General features: G+C 39.7%; 1 protein-coding gene across 9 annotated transcripts in view; it reads right to left on the reverse strand.

The window, feature by feature from the left end:
• Window positions 1–1,368: 1,368 nt before the first annotated feature.
• Window positions 1,369–21,473, reverse strand: part of ZNF532 (zinc finger protein 532) — a 73,753-nt gene continuing 53,648 nt past the window's right edge. For all 9 annotated transcript variants that reach the window (XM_080371477.1, XM_080371481.1, XM_080371480.1 and 6 more), the window contains 5 exons: window positions 16,938–17,100; window positions 12,979–13,257; window positions 7,233–7,345; window positions 5,371–5,518; window positions 1,369–3,099 (listed from right to left, as the gene is read on the reverse strand). In XM_080371477.1, the coding sequence (XP_080227603.1) occupies window positions 2,605–3,099; window positions 5,371–5,518; window positions 7,233–7,345; window positions 12,979–13,257; window positions 16,938–17,100 (1,198 nt within the window). In that variant the 3' untranslated portion in view covers window positions 1,369–2,604. The remainder of the gene's footprint in view (window positions 3,100–5,370; window positions 5,519–7,232; window positions 7,346–12,978; window positions 13,258–16,937; window positions 17,101–21,473) is intronic.

Here is a 21,473-nt window from a genome sequence, read left to right on the forward strand (position 1 = left end):
ATCACTGGAAATCTCCCCTGGAAAGAGAGAGAAGTACCCAACAGGCCTTTTTCACTACTAATATCTAGGAATCTTGAATTACTCAGAAGACATAGAAGGGAAAGCCCCTGTGTCTGGAGGAGCTAGAGAACTAGTCAAGGAACACTATGTGAGAAACATTATGGTATTAATTGTCCCACAATCTCTCTCCCCCCACCCCCTGGTCTGGTATTTGGAAAATGCCATGTTTCTCAAAAGAGCTTCCTGCTTCACCTAGCCGAGCAGATTTCTGCCTGTGAAAAGGAACTGTTTACATGGAGGAAAAGTCACACTTTCTTGCCATACCTGAGCATGAATAAGCTCTGACACAGGTATGTGTCTAAAGATTATGGGGCAGCTCAAGACCCATGATCCCTTAAACCTTTCAAGGGATTATTAGGAGAGTTAAATCAATCTTCCAATGAAAACTGAATAGAGCCTGCTGTCAAGTAGCCAAGCTCCTCTCAATGGCTGTGGCCAAATGAACTGCCATGGGAACCCATGGTGCCAGTCACAGGGACAAAGGCAGCATGGGACCTCGCACTGCACACGTCTGACCTGTGAGGCAGGTGCTGAGCAAGGAGTGGTTTCATATCGTGCCCCACAGCTTTCAGATGACTGGTCTGTAACTTTCAGAGTTTTGCCTCTTGGCAGTACCAACAGTGACCTAAGCTACTGGTTCACAGCATCCCTTGCAGATGCAAGAGAGTGAAAAGAGAAAATAAACAGAAGTATTAATAATGGCTGTGAAAATTTAACTTTTATTATCTGTTCACTGTATACAAAACACCATTCTGCATAGTGATAACTCTGTTGTTGTACAGTTGACAGTGCACATCAACAAACAAGTGTTCAAGAGGTATACACTTAATGGAAAGGGCAGTGATAACCAGTGTACATTACACACTAAGATCCTGCGACACCAGCTGCATGTTTTAGGATGGAAAAGTACCTCATAACCACTCAATATGTGAGTAATTATAAATGGGATAACAAGCATTTACCAACAAACCAAATTAAGAATGAGGATGAAGAGAGAAAGCAGAACTAACGTATCTGAATCACAACTTTCAGAGTGATTAAGAAATTTAACAGAGGTGTCTGAGAAGGATCCGTATTTTTTCAAACACTTCCATTTTTAAAACTGTTAAAATTTAATGATAAATAGCAGAATCTCACAAATCTTCAGGGGCAAAATGCTCCACATTTATTTACATATGAAATGTGTTTAATACAGTTGTAATGGACATAGTGTATAGTAACATCTGACAGCAGCAAGACTTTTAAGGAACCAAACAATTACTACTGTGTATCATGCAGCTATCTATATATTTACACATTTTTTTTAAAAAAAAAAGTACAAATTTTTTTTTTTAGGGATACATACAAGGTATAAAATGCAAAAAAAACCCCAAAAATATAACTCTCACAGAGAACTATATATGAAAGGGACAGTATGGTACCTTTTTGTACTTTGTGAAAGCGTTAAGTAGTGATATAAGATACACGTTTGAAATGGCTGAACTAGCTTCATATGGTCTGTGCTAAAGCTGAAAGCCCCAATTATCCTTATGTAGGCTGGTGTGTTAACTTCTTGACAGTTGTGGTTGTATGTGAGACTGAGCACCAGAACATTTGGCATGAGCATACAGAGCTGGGAAATACCAACCCCTGTATCAAGGGTTAACCATTTTCTTTCAATAATTTTTCTTTCAAAAAACCAGAAATAAAGGAAAATACATAATACTGTGTACTTGATTCTATATAATGTTTAATAAATTACATGACAAAACCCATCATCATTATAAACCTATTCCTCTAATTACATCTTATTTGTTAAATCCAAAGCAGCCCAGCCCTTTTGTAACAATTTGAGCTTTGATCACAAGCACCTGATGACCTAAAAAATCAATCACTTCATGATACATAGAATTGTGCAATTATACTTTTCAAAAGTACATTATCATTCTAGGGGGTCTGCACCTGTTCTGGTGTTGCCACCTAAAACCAGCCCTGCATTTTACATATGCACTGGCACTTTTTCTTCTTTTTTTTTTTAATACACATTTTTAAAGAGAAAGTTTAAAAGCTTCCTTAGACATTTAGAAGCACGAGTTCTTAGAATTTAAAATCTCCCCTTAGCTTGCTTCCCCTCCCCACTCCCCTCCAAGCACTGCTTTCTGATGTACTTCCATTAGCTAAACCTTCTTTCAGAAGCATTCAAATAAACAGTTTAAGAGAACCTAAGGAACTGCCCCAGCATTCAGAACTCTGTTTAAAAGAAATTTACTAGAAAAAAACCCAGAAACAAAACAGAATAACCCAAATTTTCCACTAGATACCTATAGAAACACATAACAAAGAGTATAAAAGTTATTACCTTAAATATACACAAACTCTTTTCAACTCAAATACTGCTTCAATGGTTTTGAGGGTATAGACAATGAGGTGAAGGGGACACTTTTATGCAGAATATATTGCAACAGCCTGAACAGTACTGTTAACACTATTATACCTTGAACTTTCTGTAGCAAAAATGTCATTAGTATTCCAATGTGGAGAGAGATTTCTGTGTCCCAGATCTGATCACTTTTCAGCTGAACTCATTCTTTTTGACTTAATGAAGGCCATGCCATGTGTTCTCATGTGAGTGTTTAAGGCCGCTTCAGTTTCAAAAGTCTTTGCACACACTTTGCATCTTCTGTCTGATGCTGTACTGTCAGATGATTCATCCTCATGGTTGGGTTTATTTTCTTGCTGATTATCCTCCCCAGACCCATTTTGTTTTGACACTGGTTGAGGCTCCTTCAGCTTATGTACAATGAAGAGATGTCTGGAGAGGGACACATGAGATGTGTAGCAGAGTCCACATTCCCTGCATTGGTATGAAGAGCCATCGGATTTATGCTGAGGAATATGTTCATGAAACTGGAGAAGATTTTCTGTTGTAAAGCCACAAACAGCACACTTGTGAACTTTAAAAACATTTATCTTTAGCTTCTTCAGTGGCTGAGTGATTGCACCTCGTGGAGGCCTGAACTCCAGTACAGGTTCTTCCAATTTACGCTTTGGACTGGGAACCTAAAAAAAGCCATAAATGGTATATAATGTAAGCATAAATATACAATTATTTTCATGACTGTTTGTGACTTGCAAACTTTAAAAACCTTCCCTTGGCAGATTCTAGTACAACTCTGATAAATATAATATTTGAAATACTACTAGCAAATATATGTTGTACATACTGGGAAAAAAAAGGGGATTTTTTTTTTTACTATGAGTTGCATGTAAAATTTGTTTTGTCAGTTCTGATAGAGCTACAGTATCTAATACACTGTATAAACTTGAATGAATATTTGCCACTGTAACTGCATCCAAGTACACACACAATGAAACTTCAACTGTGTACAGAATGTAGCGTATCAGTCTAGGAACTTTTCAGCACTACCTGTTGGAACTCCGCTTTAATTACTTATTTCATCTTTGAAATTTGACTTGACAGATTATTTCCTGATTGTTAGTAACCAAACTAACATATTGCCAAAGGATGGCTCAACATGCACAGTTTTTTAAACTAATGAAACTAATAACTTTTTATATTCTCCTTGTTATTCTTCTGACATGAATATTCCTCAAGAATCTTCTGCATCCTGTGTAGCTCTGATATGCTCCATGATGTTTATGAAAACAATGTGTACAGCTGCTGTATTTTCATCACTTAAAGAATGCAGTATGTTGGGCTGAAAGAGAGTCATGTAAAGGACAACAGTACATTTTAAAAGACAGATATGTTTGTGTCTCTGCTGTCAGCTTTGGACGTGCCATCACAGGTGATATTCTTTATCATATAGAGTCCAAAACTCTTAAAAAATGTTAATTTCTGCATGTAACAAGTCTTTGGATAGCGCTGTCATTTTTGCTTTCCTCCTAACACTCAGCAGCAGAAGAAAAATAGAATATTGAACCAAGGTAGCTTGTGCGCATACCTTTTAGAAAAGAGTATTTAAGCTGGAAGGGACCTACAATGGTCATCTAGCCCAACTGCCTGGCCCCTCCAGGGCTGACCAAAAGTTAAAGCACATTGTCAAGGGCATTGTCCAAATGCCTTTTAAACGCTGACAGGCGTGGGGCATTGACCACCTCTCCAGGAAGCCTGTCCCAGGGTTCGAGCACCCTCTTGGTAAAGAAATGCTTCCTCACATCCAGTCTGAACCTCCCCATGCGCAGCTTTGAGCCATTCCCAGGCGCCCTGTCCCTGGATCCCAGGGAGAAGAGCTCAGCACCTCCCTCTCCACGTCCCCTCCTTGGGAAGCTGCAGAGAGCAACGAGGTTGCCCCTCAGCCTCCCTCTCTCCAAACTAGACAAGCCCAGAGTCCTCAGCTGCTCCTCGCAAGAAATGCCTTCCAGCCCTTCACCAGCTTTGTCCTTCTCTGGAGGCATCAGAGTACCTGAACATCCTTCCTGAAATTGTGGGGCCCAGAACTGCGCACAGTGCTCAAGGTGAGGCCACACCAATGCCAAGTACAGCAGGAGACCCTGCTGTATTTCAGTCATCAGACTGAAAGCAGTTTCACTGGAAAATTTGTATCAAATAGGGTCAAGGCTGGGTATTTGGAAGAAGGTCACATTGCTTCTACGTAACCTGCAGCTTTTCTACAGATATGAGAGGACTTGGTTGCAGAGAATTACAGAGCCATTTAGGTTGGAAAAGACCTTTAAGAGCATTGAGTCCAACTGCTAACCCAGCACTGCCAAGCCCATCACTAACCCATGGCCCTGAGCACCGCACCTGTGCATGTTTTAAACACCCCCAGGGCTGGTGACTCCATCTGCTCCCTGGGCAGCCTGTGCCAGTGAAGCAGCCCTTTCGGTGAAGACACTTTTCCTAATACTCAACCTAAACCTCCTCTGGCACAACTTGAGCCTGTTCCCTCTCATCCTGTCACTTGTTGCCTGGGGGAAGAGACCGACCCCGCCTGGCTACAGCTTCCTTTCACGTAGCTGTAGAGAGCGATAAGATCCCCCCTAAGTCTCCTCATTTCTCCAAACAAACAATCTGAGTTCCCTCAGCTGCTCCTCGTAAGATGTTTTAAAAGATGCTCTTAAAACAAACCACTAAGGGGTAAGTTATATTCTCCATCAAACCATCACTCTCAATGATCTTTGCAAAAACATGTTCTAGTTCAAGCACGACAGAATGTGTTACAAGAACCTTCCAAGACATTTTTTGGGCTCTACCTGACAGAAGATCAGACATTTAAGGGATCAAAATACCTGCATCTGTTTAAAGATCCTGAAAATACAGCCACAAAAAATTCACTCAGTGACTGAATAAAGCTTCTAAGTGATTACCTTTATGTCTTCTTTTACTTCTCTTTCTTCAATATTGGTTGATTCAGTCATTTCTTTCACATCAGGGTCTTTAATTCCATGCATCAACTGAATATGTTTTTCCAACATCAACCGCTTGGTAAAAGTACGTCTTGAATCTGGGCAGTGCCTGTATAAACACAAAGCAGACATGCTCAGATTCAAATGTGATGCTTAACAAAAGTCATAGTATTCTGAAGAATACAAATAGGTCTAGTAAATAAATCCAGGCTAGAGTACAATCTATTGAAGATAGTGACAATGTTTTTCCAATCAATTGCACAGGTAAGTATTATAAGAAAGTGAGCAAAATTACAAAAATAAAACTGGAAATGACTAAGCAATCTATATTCAGAGCAAATGAGAAATTCTCTGAAGATAATATCCAAAATGGTATAAAGTGTGAGTCAGAATAGAACCTGGCAGCATCCAAGTTTGTTTCTTGGACCTCTATTAGTGTCACCAAACTGTACATTCTATTAGACGTTTCCCAGATTTCAAAGGAAAAGCAATCACCTTCCACGTAGTATGAATGCTAGCTCCAAATGGCAATTCTGCATTCAAACCCAAGTACTTTATCTCCTTGGAACTAGTAATTCCTTCTCAGCTCCCTTTCCAACCTCAAACTAACCAGCAGAACAAGCTTGTCTTTAACAACCTGTGCTTTGTTCTCCCACACAGAACCAGCTGCATCGCTCCTAAACCTCTTATGTGCTTTTGGGAAGTGTATTTCTCCTGAGCTCTAATGTTGTAACATACTGTACAGGTGTCTGGAGGAGGGACGGCCAAGTAAGAACTGCAGGGGAGAAGTCTCTCTCCTAAGGTTTTAACTTTTCAAATGCTGTTTCATTTAACTTTATTTAAAAAAACCAAATCAGAACAAACCCAAACCAAACAGCAAAGAGGCAGTACTGTAGGCATTCTGAAAAAAAACCCACAGAACCACAAAAAGCTTTCTGCTCAAAGGGTATGCCAAAACCAGACACTTGCTACTTGTCATATACCAAGAGAAATGGTGTCTAGGCTAGCAAGCTCATGTGCACTGAAGCAAAAATTAAGGGTGCATTAGAAGCAACCTGGTGCACGGGTTCTGCCAGGCAGCCAGGGGATATAAAGCACTTTGTTGGAATGCTACGCTATGCACGGCACTCTCAAGTTTCTACACCCCTGAGCCTGTGGGCCTTGTGCTTCCCATAACAAAGCAGAGATCACACTACAGCAGAGAAGGGATGCAGAGAACGGCTGCAGCTTGCACCTTCCTTTTCAGAACTTCAAACTCAGTTCCCCAGCATGCAAATACACACAAAACTATAAATGAAGAGATATAACAGAAGGTTTGTATTATATATCTTGTCTGACTGACAGAAGGTTTGTATTATATATCTTGTCTGACTGACATGGATTTTTCTATTAAATTATGTATCATCTCTCCAGCCACTTAAACATCACTAAGGATTTTTAGACATTACATATCATTTTACATCCAAGAAAAATACAACAATTGGCTTTTGTAGATTAGAAGAGTGGGTTGTACATTTGAGAGACTATTGAACACCAGGTTCACCACTGTAGAAATATCAGCCATGCAAATTCTCAGCTCAGTGAAGTTTCAGATTTGCTTGCCAAAGCCCCTGAAAGACAGCAGGCTTCATGTACGTGCATTCTCAGTAGCCTGTTATGTTTTATGCATGCAGGACAGCCTGAATAGCTTGGCCTGTATATACATCTAAATACCTGATTCATTTGAATGAATGGGATGCTGGCTTTTATACAGTCAAGAAAATAAATTTAATGTTTTTTGTTGGCTTATACTCTATTTCTCAATAAATAAAAGTAGAACTTACGAGCATGTATAAACCTTCCTAATGCCTTTGTGCTTGATACGATTGTGACGACATAAACTATGGGATGAGCTGAAAGATTTGTCACATTGCCGACACGGATGTTTCTTCATTTGCTTTAAAAAAAGAAGAAAAATACATTAATTAAAAAAAGCTCAGTAGAAGTAGTGCATGTGTCGAACCTTTTGATAACAGGAAAGGAAACACCACTTACCAGCGTTTGGTACTGTACCTTCAAGTACACACCACTCCTACAGCAACACTGCAGAAGTCAGAGGACCTGGACTTCTTTCAAGGCAGTGTGGCCAGCGTGAGTTACACACAGACATCTATCACCAGTTGTAAACTGGTGTCACAGACTATGTATGAGGAGAGTTTCTTTCACTAAAGACGCAAGGAAGATCAGTGGATTATTTCTGGATCAGTAAAGGGAGCACGGTGAGAGATTTGCTCTCACTATAAAGTAACCTTTCCCTTCCCACCACCAAACTAAGCCTGCAGCTGCTGACTGAAAGTGCTAATCAGGCATGTACAGGGATGGGTGAAGAGCATGTAATAATGATCAAAGCAAAACATTATGGACACATTAAGAGGGCTCACAAAAGTAATGAAGAAATGGTCCAATGCCAACTTGAGGGATGTCTGTTTGGGGAATTCTGTGGGTTTTACATTAGTTTGTTAAGTGGAAGAAGAAAGAAAAGGAAGGAAGCTGAAAAGGATGGTGTGGTCTCCACCTACGTCATTCCAGCTGAACATGGCCACAGGAGCTATAGAATATGACAAAATAACATCTCTGAAACTGCAGATTATACAGGCCCCAAGAATGAATTACATGGTCCTGTCCCTTGAATTCCATCAGTCACAGAACTCAGTTCAAAGAGCAACTGGAGCAGCTCTAGAAAGGAAATGGAAATTTTTCCAATCAGATTTTCTGCTTCCTTTCACAGGTAACAAGATTGTTCATTACTGTAGGTTTTGCTGTTTTGGCAGCAACAAGGAAATCGAAACAACATCTTGGAGATTAAATCCAAACACTGATCAAACAAATCTAACTGAAGACTTCTCCAGATTATTTTTCAGTTTACTTTTCAACAATCCAGTCAGGGCCAGGATCCCACACTTATCATTCAGTATGATTCCTGCCAGATTCAAGGTGCCCTGGGTCTGAAGAAGAAATGGACTTTATTGGAACCTTCCAAAAGGAATTCAGATTGTGTGGACCCAGATTTCAAGTGTTCCAGTCTGAGGGACGGCTCATGCCTGCTAGTCAGGCGAAAGTGAAGCAACAGAGTGTCTCATACCGTCAGTCAAGTATCTAGAAGAAAAATCATGTTCCTTGGATTGACTTTTCCTGGTCTAGCACTGATCATAGTTTACCTTCACAGTGTCAATACCGTTCTCTTTGCTGCATTTATTGGGAAACTGAAAAAAACTAATGAAAATTTTATTCTACTATTCCAACTGAGGCCACTGAGTGAAAGACCTGGAATCAATGCTTGAACCTGGACCCTTCCTGACTACTCTGGAGAATCCACCCAAGATCTGTCCCTTTTCCAAAGCACTCAATAGCAAAAGTTTTCTTCACAGAGTAATGGGGAGAGTTTAGCTCTTTTATTCTTTGCTTCTGTGGAAGTCACAAACTCCTAAACAATGCAGATACACAATAATCCACATGGACATTTTAGTATGACATGAGTAATTCTCTGGTGCCCAATATTCATTAGTAACAACAATAACAATACTAATACTAAAAAAGAATTCTCAATTCTAAATACTAACAGGTCAAGCCATTCAGAAATGCTTAAGGAACTGGAAAACATCCATCTTATATTTGTGCTCTGAGTGCCAAACTTTATGCTGATGTTCATATTCTCCCTAACGGCTACATTGCTAAGGAACAGCTACAGACAAGGCAGTGGAGGTCTGCAGACGTGATGTCATTATTGAAAATTATCATTTATTGCAAAGTTTGGAGTGAACGGTAGAAAGCTTGTACACAGGAAAAAGTGATGTCTGGAACAGCTAATGGAGTAAGAGCTGTTACAGTGAGATGAGAGACCTTTTGCTATCAAGACCAAAATCACATGGAGCACGGGGGAAGGAAAGACAAGCAGTTCTGAAAGGTTGTTCATGCAAATGTGAAGCAGCCCATTAGGAAACATGATCTGGTGATTTTATTGGGGCTAGTCAACATAATGCTGTTAGAGGCACAGTGCTGCTCAACCTAGACTTCCTTTTCTACATTTAAAGGCCAATTAAAATAAAAGAAAATCAACATATTTCGCTCTTTAGTTGTGAAAGGTGAAAACCTGACAGTGTGCACACACAGTGCATATACTCATTAATGCTAATGCATTAATCAATACATTTTGCAGTATGGTTTTCCGATATGCTTATGGATGCAATGTTCCGGGAAGGATTTGTAAAATGAAATGTGAAGTCATACTGGTGCTTCTATCAAGAAACAGCCCTGCACCATGCTGTACAAACATACAAGCTCAACCAAGGCAGCCCACGTATCTTTGCCGAGGCCACTGCACAGTGTAGCTGTACCAAGCATGTAGTCAGAAAAGCCGCAGGACTGTGCTCAGTAGGACCCAGTCCCCGTCAGAGCACCAGCTGCACTACCTGGGGTAACCATTGATGACAACAAACTCACTGTAAAATTCACTGGGAAGATTCTGGATAGAGACCCAAATAGCATTTTGGATGCATTAGCTTCTGCAATGGCAGCCAAATCCCAAAGAACTAAAAAATTAGTTCTGTAATTAGGTGCAGCATGACCTGTTGTACAGCATCTTGTCTCTACGGGAATGAAGAGGATGTTCAATTAGATGCCCAGCAAGTCAGAATTGGTAAAGCAACTCCTGCTTAGAAAACATCTGTCCTTTCACAGAAACGCACTTACACACAAGTTCTAGGAAGCTCAGCATATGTCTGCCTGGCTTGGTGCACACATACACAATCCAGTTTCAAGCCAGGAGTCATACAGAGTTGTTAGTACCACCCTTTGTCTGGGCTAATAACTTTAAAAAACAAAACAAAACTAAACCTAAAATACCCAGCCCAGCACTTTTAAGATCAGGCAGAGTCACACCAAGGTGGCTACTAGTTTTCCTACCCTACCGCTGGCTCACCTTCAACCAGCTCAGGAAGAAACAGAAAATGTGAATCTGTCTGTCTGTGCTGACATTTCCCAATAAGGTCTGGAAACTCATGTCCAAAGAGGATGCACACTGCAGTACCTCTCCTGTGAATACCTCTGAGTAATCCAGCCTAAGATCAGCTAAGAAGGGTTACAGGCTCCAAACATTCACTCTGATCCTGCAAAAGCAGCAATGAGAAGTTTGAAACTAAATATCTTCAAATACCTTACATGACAAAGGACTTTGTGAACAGCTCAATAAATGCTTAATTGAAGTTTTTAATAAACATTTGGCATGGATCATTTTCGAGCATTTAACTCACACCTATAATTCTTAAGAAAACCAGACTATACATTAATTCCATTATTTATTAGACCTATATCACATACTTGGTTATCTTATGCTCATTTCTAGTCTCTACAATAAAACATATCCATAAAAGTTTAGGTTTTGAATATAGTCCACTTGAAAGTTAACAGGTACTGAAAATTTCAAGATGTCTGGAAGGAACATAGCAACTAGTCTTTATCACCCATTTCTGAAATGGAATTGTATCTCTATCCATTTTAATATATATCATGCCTCCGGTATGATTTGAGGAACTGCTTGAATAGGGATAAGAAATAGCATGTAAATCTAAGCAGAGGAACAGACCTTTAGGCCAGTACTTCAGTGCAAAAATTATCAAATATTTCGCAGTAAGTGCTGCTCTTGAAGTAACATTGCACATTCTTATTAAACATCAGAAAGATGTATATTTAAAGCTAATACTTAGAAAGCATTATCAATGTGTTACTAACCTTATTTTACATGTCTTCTGCCATTTTGCTGCAGATGTGATCAGACTGGATATCATTGTCTAGTCCACTTTGAAGTGACAGTTTCATAGGGAGGTTGTGTTGTTTTGTTTTTAAGGATTGCATCAATGCAAAATGCGTCTGGCCTTAAAACTTACTTCTTTTTGCCGGTAAAAGCACTGATGAGTCAATATTTGGACTAACACGCAAAAGAGAGTGGGCCAACAATTTACATGCTCCTAGAGAGACTGATTTTGACCAAAAATTAGACTATGATTGTATGAGTGTTGCAGGATCAGAAGGAAGTATTCAGTGCATCTGCATGCCACAGGGACTGTAAGACAATTTACCACGTTTCTTTATAGACACTACCTAGCAGAGGTGTCAGGAATATACCTGCTAGGCTTGAAACTATAGCAATTAACAGCTCCTCAGTGACTTCAATGGACAGAAATGCAAAAGTGGTCTTTTAAAGCAAGTGGAGTAATCAAGTGGAGATCACATGATCTCAGCTGTTTGTCTGCTTTTCATGCCCTCATGCTGTGGAAGGAGAACCAGGTAAAAGAAAATGTAGTTCTGTGAACCATAACCCTTTGGTTTTGTGTGTTTTGTTCCAAGGAGGCCTGGCCATGCAGCTAAGAAATGTGGAAATAAGTGTCCTGTCAGTCAGGCTTGGGTGCTATTTGCTTGAAGTTGTCACAAGAAAACTACAGATGACACTCAGTAGCCTGGCATTTTGAGCTTTTCCATAAAATATTTATAAACAGAATAAAATAATTTGCGCAACAGCTTTAGAGATAAGCACTGTAATTTGAAGGGACAGAGAAACCTCTGGAAATGTGCTATCATTTATTAAAGCATATTAGCATCCTGAAAACTACAGCTTTTCACTCAGGATGATTCTTCTCCACTTAGACAAAATAGGTCAATTACCCCCTTCCAGTTCTGCTCTTTTTCTGCAGCACAGCACAGAACATGAGTTTAGTTCCCTGCTTCCCAGCCGAGGAAAGAGTCAGACCGTTTTCACTAGCGCACAGTGCAGGACAGGACTGGATAGCAGAAGGCTGCTGTGTGTCAGCATCAGGCTGGAGCTTGCTCCTGTCTATCTCAAACACAGCTAAGAGGGGTCCAACCGAGGAGCAGTTTCACTATCGCTTACCTGCCAGTCTTTTTAATTTCATGTAACTGGAAAAGCTACTGGATGCAGGGAGGGCATCAAACTGCCCTTCTGCTGACTTGACAATACAGCATTCCTGTATTTCACTTTCAATCCATTTTAAGTAAGCTATCCCAAATCCAGCTGCTTTAAATACAAAATACAACTTGTTCAATTCAGTCAACTTGTTGGCTGAACCTACAAGTCTAAGATTAGAGTAATGGCTTGACCCTAGAGTGTGTCTGCCTTTAAAATGAAATGCCATTTGGCAGTCATTGGACCAATAAAACACAGTCCCTGAGTCTAACAGTTAATGAACTTTCAGGAGAGAGAGGAAACTGAGAAGGCACAAAGGAAAAAAAAGAACCTGGATCATACTAGATGACTTGGATGAAATACTGGAACGTCTTTCACTCTTTCCATCTTGAAGAAATTTTGGTACTGGATAAACAAGCCTACAACTAAGTAAAACTGTGGGGAGTTTCTCAGTAGAAATATGCAGCAAATGACAAAAACTAAGCAGCCAAAGAGAGAAAATTAAATAGATACAAGAACAGTGAAGAATAGCTATGGAACTTAAAGGAACTATTTGCAAAAACACAACTGAATTTGGAAAAAAAGACTTAATATTTCAGGTTTAATTCACTTACCTTTCCATGTTCTTTCCTCATGTGGGAGATGTAAACGTCTCTCTGAGTGAAGAGTCTATCACACTCCCAACATGTCCAGCCAGGGTTAGCGATTTTTTTAGGCTCTGCTTTCTTTATGGGAGAAGGAGATTTCTTCTCCAACTTTTCTGTTCCGTTGACAGATTTTGTGTCCTCTTTGTTGTGACTGGCTGAGTTCTGATTTGTGGGTTTAGTACTGAGAGGCAGGTTTATCCCCAGGTTTGGTGGCCCCTCAACACTTTTCAAAGTTCCATGCATAGACTACAATAGAAGAGAAAAAAAAAGTACAAAACTAATATAGACGTATACAGTTGTATTGACAAAATGCAAAGACCCTCTGAACCAAAAGTCTTCACTTACTTCTTTGTCATACTATTATTAGATCACATTCCTAACGTAAAGAAACATAATTATGTAAAGGCAAGGCCTAGCATAAAGAGAAACTAGCCAACAAGACTAACAGACATGACCTGTAGCTAAAGAGAAGTTTTCTTCAGTGGCTAGATGTCTTCCCCAAAAAACCCCACACAAGCCCACAAACTTATTAGGTCACGTTTAAATTGCTGTTTAATAGGGAAGAAAAAAGGGCTTAAGAAGTACTTTATGTTAAGTTTTATTTCTCACTTCACTTACCTAACATACTAGTTCAGCATTCTAATTTCCAACTATATGACTAGAAATTTCTAAGAAGGAAAGTTTTTTCCTGACAAATTTTGACTCGGCACATTGGTAAATAAGAACAGTCAACTCTCAAAAGATCAGGCAACTATGATATATTAATATTTTATGTTGAGGCTGAGTTAAGCCCTGTCTTACTTCATGCTCAGGCTGTAAGCACCCTAGCTTAGGGCTACACTACAAACAGTCTTTAGAACTGATGGTGTGCAGGGCTGACAGGGTCGCCAAGACCAGGGGACAGCTCAGAAGTGTCTAACAAGCTGTTCTCAATCACCCTGCAGCTCTTGGGTAGCGATCCTTCCTCACTGATTTATTTCTAGACTTTAAGTAAACAATCAGTACGAAGGGAAGAACTTCACCTCCTCCTTGGAAGCCAGCTGGTATGATACTCGAGCCTTCCAAAATGAATGCCTCGTTCAGGAAGACCTGGGCTTCAGCTGTGTGAGTTCCATGTATGAACAAGGACACAACAGGAACGAGTCAGCAGGGTTCTGGGCCAACAAAGATGACTGCAGCCCAGACTTAACATACTGTTGAACATGGATCCACTATCAAGGTCTCTGTCACATCTGAAAGATTTGCCCTTTACAATGACAGTGTTCTGATCATCTCATCTACTGACCTTTATTACAGCCCTCCTGAATGATACCTCTAGCCATCCCAAACATAATTATTTTTCCTACAGGTAACCTCAGAAACAAAAACCCATTCAATACATTCTTGAATCTGAGAATGTAAGAATACAAATCTGATACTCTGGTGTAATACTTCAGTGCCAAGTTCCTTTGTAAGTCTTGCGGCTCCTCTGGGACTACCCACTGGCTGTACAGCCAGTATCAACCTGATCTGTAGAATCTGTTCTTCTATTTAACAGTTGTTAAACAATGTTATTAAAAAGCAAAGCCCACAGGACCAACTGACTGGCTCTAAGAACAAGCTGGTCGTGTACTGAAGGAGGAGGCTGCCTTTAGTATCCCATTGCACCAGGGCATGAAGACAGAAGCACAGGGTAGGGGGCAAGGAGGTTCCTGTACTTTCCAGCAGCTGAGGACTGACCTGGAGATTCCATCCCAGCTTAGCTTGTCAGCATGTAAAATATTAGTATCCAACTTTCTAAATGTCTTTTAAATGCATTACTTGATATTTAACTTCTTACTTGAAAATGAACAAAAATCATGAAAGCATAACATCAAGTCAGAGTGATCACAGCATGTATCACCAGCAGAACCAGGAGTGTTACACCTCTAGTCCAGACCTTCACCACCTATTCTCACAGGCTGTTAGCAATTTTTTTGTAGTGAGCCCTCACAGGAAAACCAGACACACATTTTGCCAAGCATTCACATCTGCTGGAATTATTCTAGGTTATTTTTTGTAGCTTTAAATAACCTCCTTCTGATCCTCTTTCTATCCCTTTCTGTTCTATTTCCATCCAGGTCTTCTCTGCCTTGATGGCTAATGTCTGGCCATACCAAACAATTAATTTTTGTGCAGCTGGGCTGAGCTCTGCCCTTGTCTGGCATTCATGCTCTCCCCAGTCTCCTTTTCAGTTTTTATCTATACCCTGTTAATAGGCTTTTTTATTCCCCCTTAACTGAAGTCCAATTTATACTTTTCTGCTGCTGTCCCTACTACTATACACACAGGATAAATGTAAAAGCACTAGCAATTCTGAATAAAAGCAGTAATACTGTTACTGCATGTGTATATTCTAGTCCTCTACTCTTCCCAAAAATGTTTGAATCGTTTCTAGTGAAACATGCTAAAAAACCACTGGTTGAACGTACAAATGCGGGCATCAGACACTGAAGCCAAAAGAGCCCAAATTTTAAATAACTGAGAATAACTTTATAATGAGAGATGCTGAGCAACCCTAACTTGTGTAAGAATAGCTTCAGGCCCTAACTACAGTCAGGTCATGCTCCTAAAATAATTGTTTTCAGGTCTTAAAGAAATACTTACGTACAGATATAACAATACTTTTTCAATAATACCCAAGTCAAGAAAACCTATTTACATAAATGAGACATATAATGCAATATATGGAATTTACCTATTTAGTTAAAACGCAGAAACAATACAAGGAGATCAAAGGAAACAGAAAATAGGACTTTGCATTGCTGCATGACAGGATAATTAAAGACATCTGGCATAAAGGTAAGACAGTTCTTACAGAAAATATGAACTAGTTCAGAAACAAAGAAAATATCCAGTCCTTGAATTTCTGAACATCTTGGGTCAGCCCTTCCCTATATCCTCCTCAAGTTTAAGATTGGCTTTAAGACCAACTGTTTTCTCAAGACTTGCGATCTTGTTTTCAACATAACTTCAGAGACTTCTGAGGTTACAAGTGCCCCAGTTGAGACTGAAATGCAGAATGATCATTTTAGTAGGCAAGACAGATATCTTCTGTATACAAATTTTACAAAGCCTTATGCATCACTGCAAGGGAAACCCACTGAACTAAGTGCTACCATTGTGGATTGTAATACTTGGCAATGGTGTAAATAACTTCAACTGTTACCAGGACCAGATGTTAATAAGGCATAAGAAATTCAGCACTGCTAACAGATTTGATATATATAAAACAAAGTAACAAAGTGTATCTAAAATACACAGGTAGCAAATTATAGCCAGGAGGCTGTCAATTCTTAAAAAGCATGATTTGCAAGGATGACAGTAAAACTTCTTCAGTTACAGTGGTATTTATGAGAAAATCCACTTCATGTATTTTTCAAAGCATGCATGTGTACATGTTCATATGTAAACACACACACAAATAACCTCTACATCTATTCAAGAAACATGCTGGTTCCTACCAGTGAATTCTGAATATCAAAGGTTAGATTTTATAATGTACTCAGCATTCTCAGCTCCTAACAACTGGAATAATACTTAGAATACTGCAAATAAGGCTCAGACCTTAACAGGATCAGACTTACTTCACTATACCCATTATTATTATGATAAAATGATGTATTGAATGCAATGCACCAAGATATTCCTAGTGTGCCAAAATCAACATTTGCATAGAAATCTGAGTTAGTGGTATCTGAGTTAGTATATATCACAGATACGCTGAAGACCATAGGAAATCATACATGTAACATTTGAGAACATTATTCATGGACTACTCTCTTGCAATTATTAACATCTCTCAGCAGTCTTCTTGCTATTCTGTGCCTTTTAACAGTATTTTCTCACAGCATATATTGCATGACAAATGGTATCTATGAACGAAACAAGAGAAGATGCCTACACACCTTGATATGATCCATCATAAGCTGTTTCTGTGCATATAGAAGAGAACAGTCTGGACACTTGAAAACAGACACCTTCTGGTTTTCAATGTGCTGATCAAAGTGGCGATAGAGCAAAGGTTGTAGAGTAAACACAGTGTCACACATAGAGCATTTATATATTATTCTAAAAACAGAAGTACAATAAACAATGTCAGTCATGTTGATGATCTATTTGCAAGAATCATGATGTTAACTTTTTTTCTCAGCAGAGGTAAGATCTGACATGTTTAAGTAATCATTTCACACTGTCTGAAAAAAGTTAAAATTAAACTAATTCAAAACATACTCCAATTTCAAAATACAGGAGCAGTAAAACCCCCAGAAAAATAGAAAAAAAGAATCATTAAAAAAGTGCAAACAAGAAGCCAGAAAACAACAGCGCATTCCAGTTACATATATAATACCAACATCTGCTTAGGATCCTCTGAAAGTTAAATGTCTTCAGTTTCTGAACTCACATTATAACTAAAGGACAATATACCTGTTTCAGGTTACAAAGACAGTACATATTTTAAGGGAGTGACTGGTTTGATCATAATTGGTAATTATTTTTGGCAGGGTATATGGCTTTGCACCTCCTGAATGCCAAGCCTAGACTCTGTTAATGTTCTGAAGCTGAAACTTCACAGGATGGTGTTTCCTGTTTTGCTATTACAAGCCTTTTAAGAATCCACTGAAGCCATGTCGAGACACCACCAAAACCACAGCTTCCTCTCTTGGACCATATACGACTTTTTAAATTAGCTACCTAGATCTCCCATTCTAACAGACAATATTCTAATCTAAATGCTAATAAAAGCTATTTATGTTTTAGTAGCTGTGTAACTGGTGAAGCAATGCATCTATTAGTATAATTTCAAAAGTGCTTTAGAAATAGATACACTAATTAACAGAGAACTAGGTAAGTACTGGACACTAGGAAGTATAGTCCCTGAAAATGAGCATGATCGTTAAAAAATTGTGTATCACAAAATCCTAAGAGCGTAATTAAATGATCTGAAAATGGCTGTGTTTTTAGCAAATCCTTCTCAAGCGTCTGTCCAACAGACAAAACACACAGGGGAAACTGGAAACATAATCCTTTGATCTAAATCCTGCAGCAACTACTACATGACAAGAGTTTGAAGTTGTTTCATTTTGCAGATGATTTTATAATGAAAAGTGTAGTTTAAATTCTGGTTTAGGTAGTTATTTATTTGATAGTTTGCTTGTTGTTTTTGCCCATCTGCATGTTTGAATGTCTTAAGAATGACTTCCCTGGCAACTAAAGGTGAGTAACAAGATTAGCATTCCAACTGCAACCCTTTAGTATATCTGTTTATAAATAGTAAATAATTCTAGTTTTTCAGAAACATTACACTTCTTTCTAACTTGAAAAATGAATGAAAGGAAATGACACGTGAGAGAAAAGTGACAAAGAAATCTGCCATAGATCATTGGATGAGAGAAATCTACTCCGTTAGCCGCACTTCAGAAGAAAGTTCAGCTAAAATAAAATAAACCCAACAACAGGTGCTCAGCACAATGGCAGGTGCTTCCTCTGCAAAAGCAGTCTGCCTAATCCCATCAACTACAGGTTGATCTCTGTCCTCAAGGACTTTCCATTACAAAACCCCAGCCAACAAGCCCTGCTTGCTAGAATGCTGAATTTTCTAATCCACATAAATGTTCAAAGTCCCTTCCATATTCCTCTAAGTAATTACCATCAACAGTACATTGTTCAAGAGCTCTAAAGATCACTCTGCACTGTGTTTTGAGATGACAAGAACAGGGATATTGCTTCAATGCCCAAGCCTTCAATGAGTTCAAGTATTTGAAATAATGAAAAACAGTGCACTTAATCAGATTAACTGTGAATGAATATTTTTCTGGTATATCAAGTAGTCCCGGTTTCTCACATACGTTCAGATAAACTTATTTGTGCGGCATCCTCTGACGACCCTTGTACTATTGCGGTGCTTTCTATGGTGAGCCCTCTGCATGGGATGACATACTCTGCATAGGCAGAGTGGAATGCATCTGCTAGCTTCACCTAGTGAGCATGGAGTCCTTCGAAAGGGAAGACCCCTCCCCGTGCTCTGTCCCCCCCATTACTTCTATAAAAGCTTTTAAAACATTATTTACAACAAGTATTTTAGTTTGTCACATTATTACTCATCTATACCCCTTCAGAATCCTAATTTCTTGGGTAATTCCTCTACGAGAGATGTTAAAGAGCTTGCCAGAAACAGGAAAAGCTTCTTGATAATAATTGGTAAGAAAGAAATCCCAGATTCCTAAAATGCAGTTTCGCCTCATGTACCTCACATCAATATAAACCCATATTATCTTACTAATAGTTTTAACTGAGATTGTAAGAGATAACTTCTGGGGAAAAAACACCCATAGATCACCACCCCAGCAAGCCAGCTGAACTGCACACAGACAGAAACAGAAAGTATGTGCACTGTGCCAGGCACGGTGCTATTACAGGCACACTCTGTGGGATGCACTGCTTAAGCTTTAAGGGTACAAAGAGCCAAAGGATTCACTGTGCAAGGGTTCATTAACCTCGTCCACAGCACCCAGGGCTACTGACCATCTAAGCATGCTCCAATGCCTTGGTCCCATCTCAGCAGAGCAGCTAGAGATAATCTGAAGCAGTGATTTTGCTGTCAGCCCTCTGCACTCCAGCCAGGAAGAAAAACAGCTTCCTCAGAGAAGTACTTGCTGCAGTTCTGCAGTGAATCTGCTTGTAATGCCACAAGCCAGAGAGCTGGTACTAACCATGCACATTCCCTAATCCTGAGGCTCCAAGTTTTTTTCCTTCTGTCCCTTACATTCCGCCTCTTATAACCCTGTCTTACATCTCCATCAGCAACTTCATCCAAAAGTCATGAAGCATCAGGCCTGATTACTAAGCAGGCAAGACAAGCTGAGGCACAAGACTGTATCACAGCCTTAGCCCTGGCAGGGTAATTTTCGCCCTTCAGGTTTACTGCTCACATACCACAGCTAACATCCAGAATCGCAGTGTTTTGCTGCCTGTTGCCGAGCGAGCAGTTGATCCCATGGCTAGGTGCTAGAGAGACAGGAGTAAAGTTACATTGTTCCAGATTAGCAAGATGTAAATAAAGACTGGCAGAATTAAAAATAATTCTCTGATTATTTCATGATGTACACTTTCTATTAGAGTCATATCTTGCAAATAAAATTAAAATGAGAAATTAGAAAACCTGCCTTTATCATCTGTGGTGGAACTAGACAGTGATCTCAGCTGGAATGATTTCAGGTCTGTGGTATATAAATTAATTATTGCAGGGTTACATAATTTAACCAAATAAATTATGATCTATTATATGCTTCAGATTATTACTGTATCTAAAGTAAGGAACAAAAAGACCATGGAATCGCTGAGGTTGGACAGGAGGTCTTGAAGTCATCTAGTCCAGCCCTGGCTCAAGCAGGGCCAGCCAGAGCAGGCTGCCCAGGATCACATCCAGCTGGGTTTTGAAATGTCTCCACAGACTTGAGACTCCATGGACTCTGGGCAACCTGTTCCACCACCCTCATGGTAAAAAAGTGACTTGTGTTCAGGTAGAAATTCATGTGTTTCAGTTTGTGCCCATTGCCTCTTCTCCTGTCTCTGGGCACCACAAAGAAGAGTCTGGCTCACTCTTCTTCATGCCTTCCCATATGATATTGATACACATGGATAAGGTCCTCCTAACCCCTCTCCTCTCCAGGCTGAACAGTCTGATCTCTCTCAGCCTCTCTCCACATGAGAGATGCTCCAGTCCCTTATTCATTTTGGTGCCCCTTTGCTGGACTGGCTACACCATGTCTCTCTTATACTGAGGACCCGGCTCTGGGTGCAGTAGTGCAGTGCTGCCCCAGCAGCACCGAGTGGAGGGGATCATCTCCCTCCACCAGTTGGCAATGCTCTTCACAAACCCTTAATGACCACATTCCCAGGTAATGTGGCACCCATGAGCACTGATGGGAGAAACTGAATCTGCTACAAAAAAATCTGACATCTTTCTGAATTTATCACATATATGAATTGTATCTCTCTAAGAAGAGCTGAATGTATGTGTTTTCTGTGTAAGCTAAGACTTCAGAAGCACAAGAACTATCTAGTGGACACCCAGATTTCAGACAGGTGTCTGGGAAAAGACTGCACTCTGTTAAATTCATACCAACATACGTAATAGTATGAATTGTGACTATACACACTTAGGATTATTTCTTTCAGTCACAGCAAAAGCATGATTTTCAATCTTAAACACATGCAACTGAGTATGCTGGTTTGTTTTTTTACCTAAAGTAGTCAGTATTTAACATGTAACAACTCAGAACCCTGTCTGCAGCTTAAAGGCAGTTGTGCTTAGTCAGGCTGTAATTTACAACCACCTTGATTCAACAGTACACTTGCATCAGGCAGGCAGTTCACTGCAACCCCACTGCCAGGGTGGCTGCTCTTGCCCCACACCACACACCAAAACAGGCATGGTACGC

The sequence above is a fragment of the Falco punctatus genome, assembly GCF_963210335.1.
Source record: "Falco punctatus genome assembly, chromosome: Z".
NCBI classification, from domain to species: Eukaryota; Metazoa; Chordata; class Aves; order Falconiformes; family Falconidae; genus Falco; species Falco punctatus.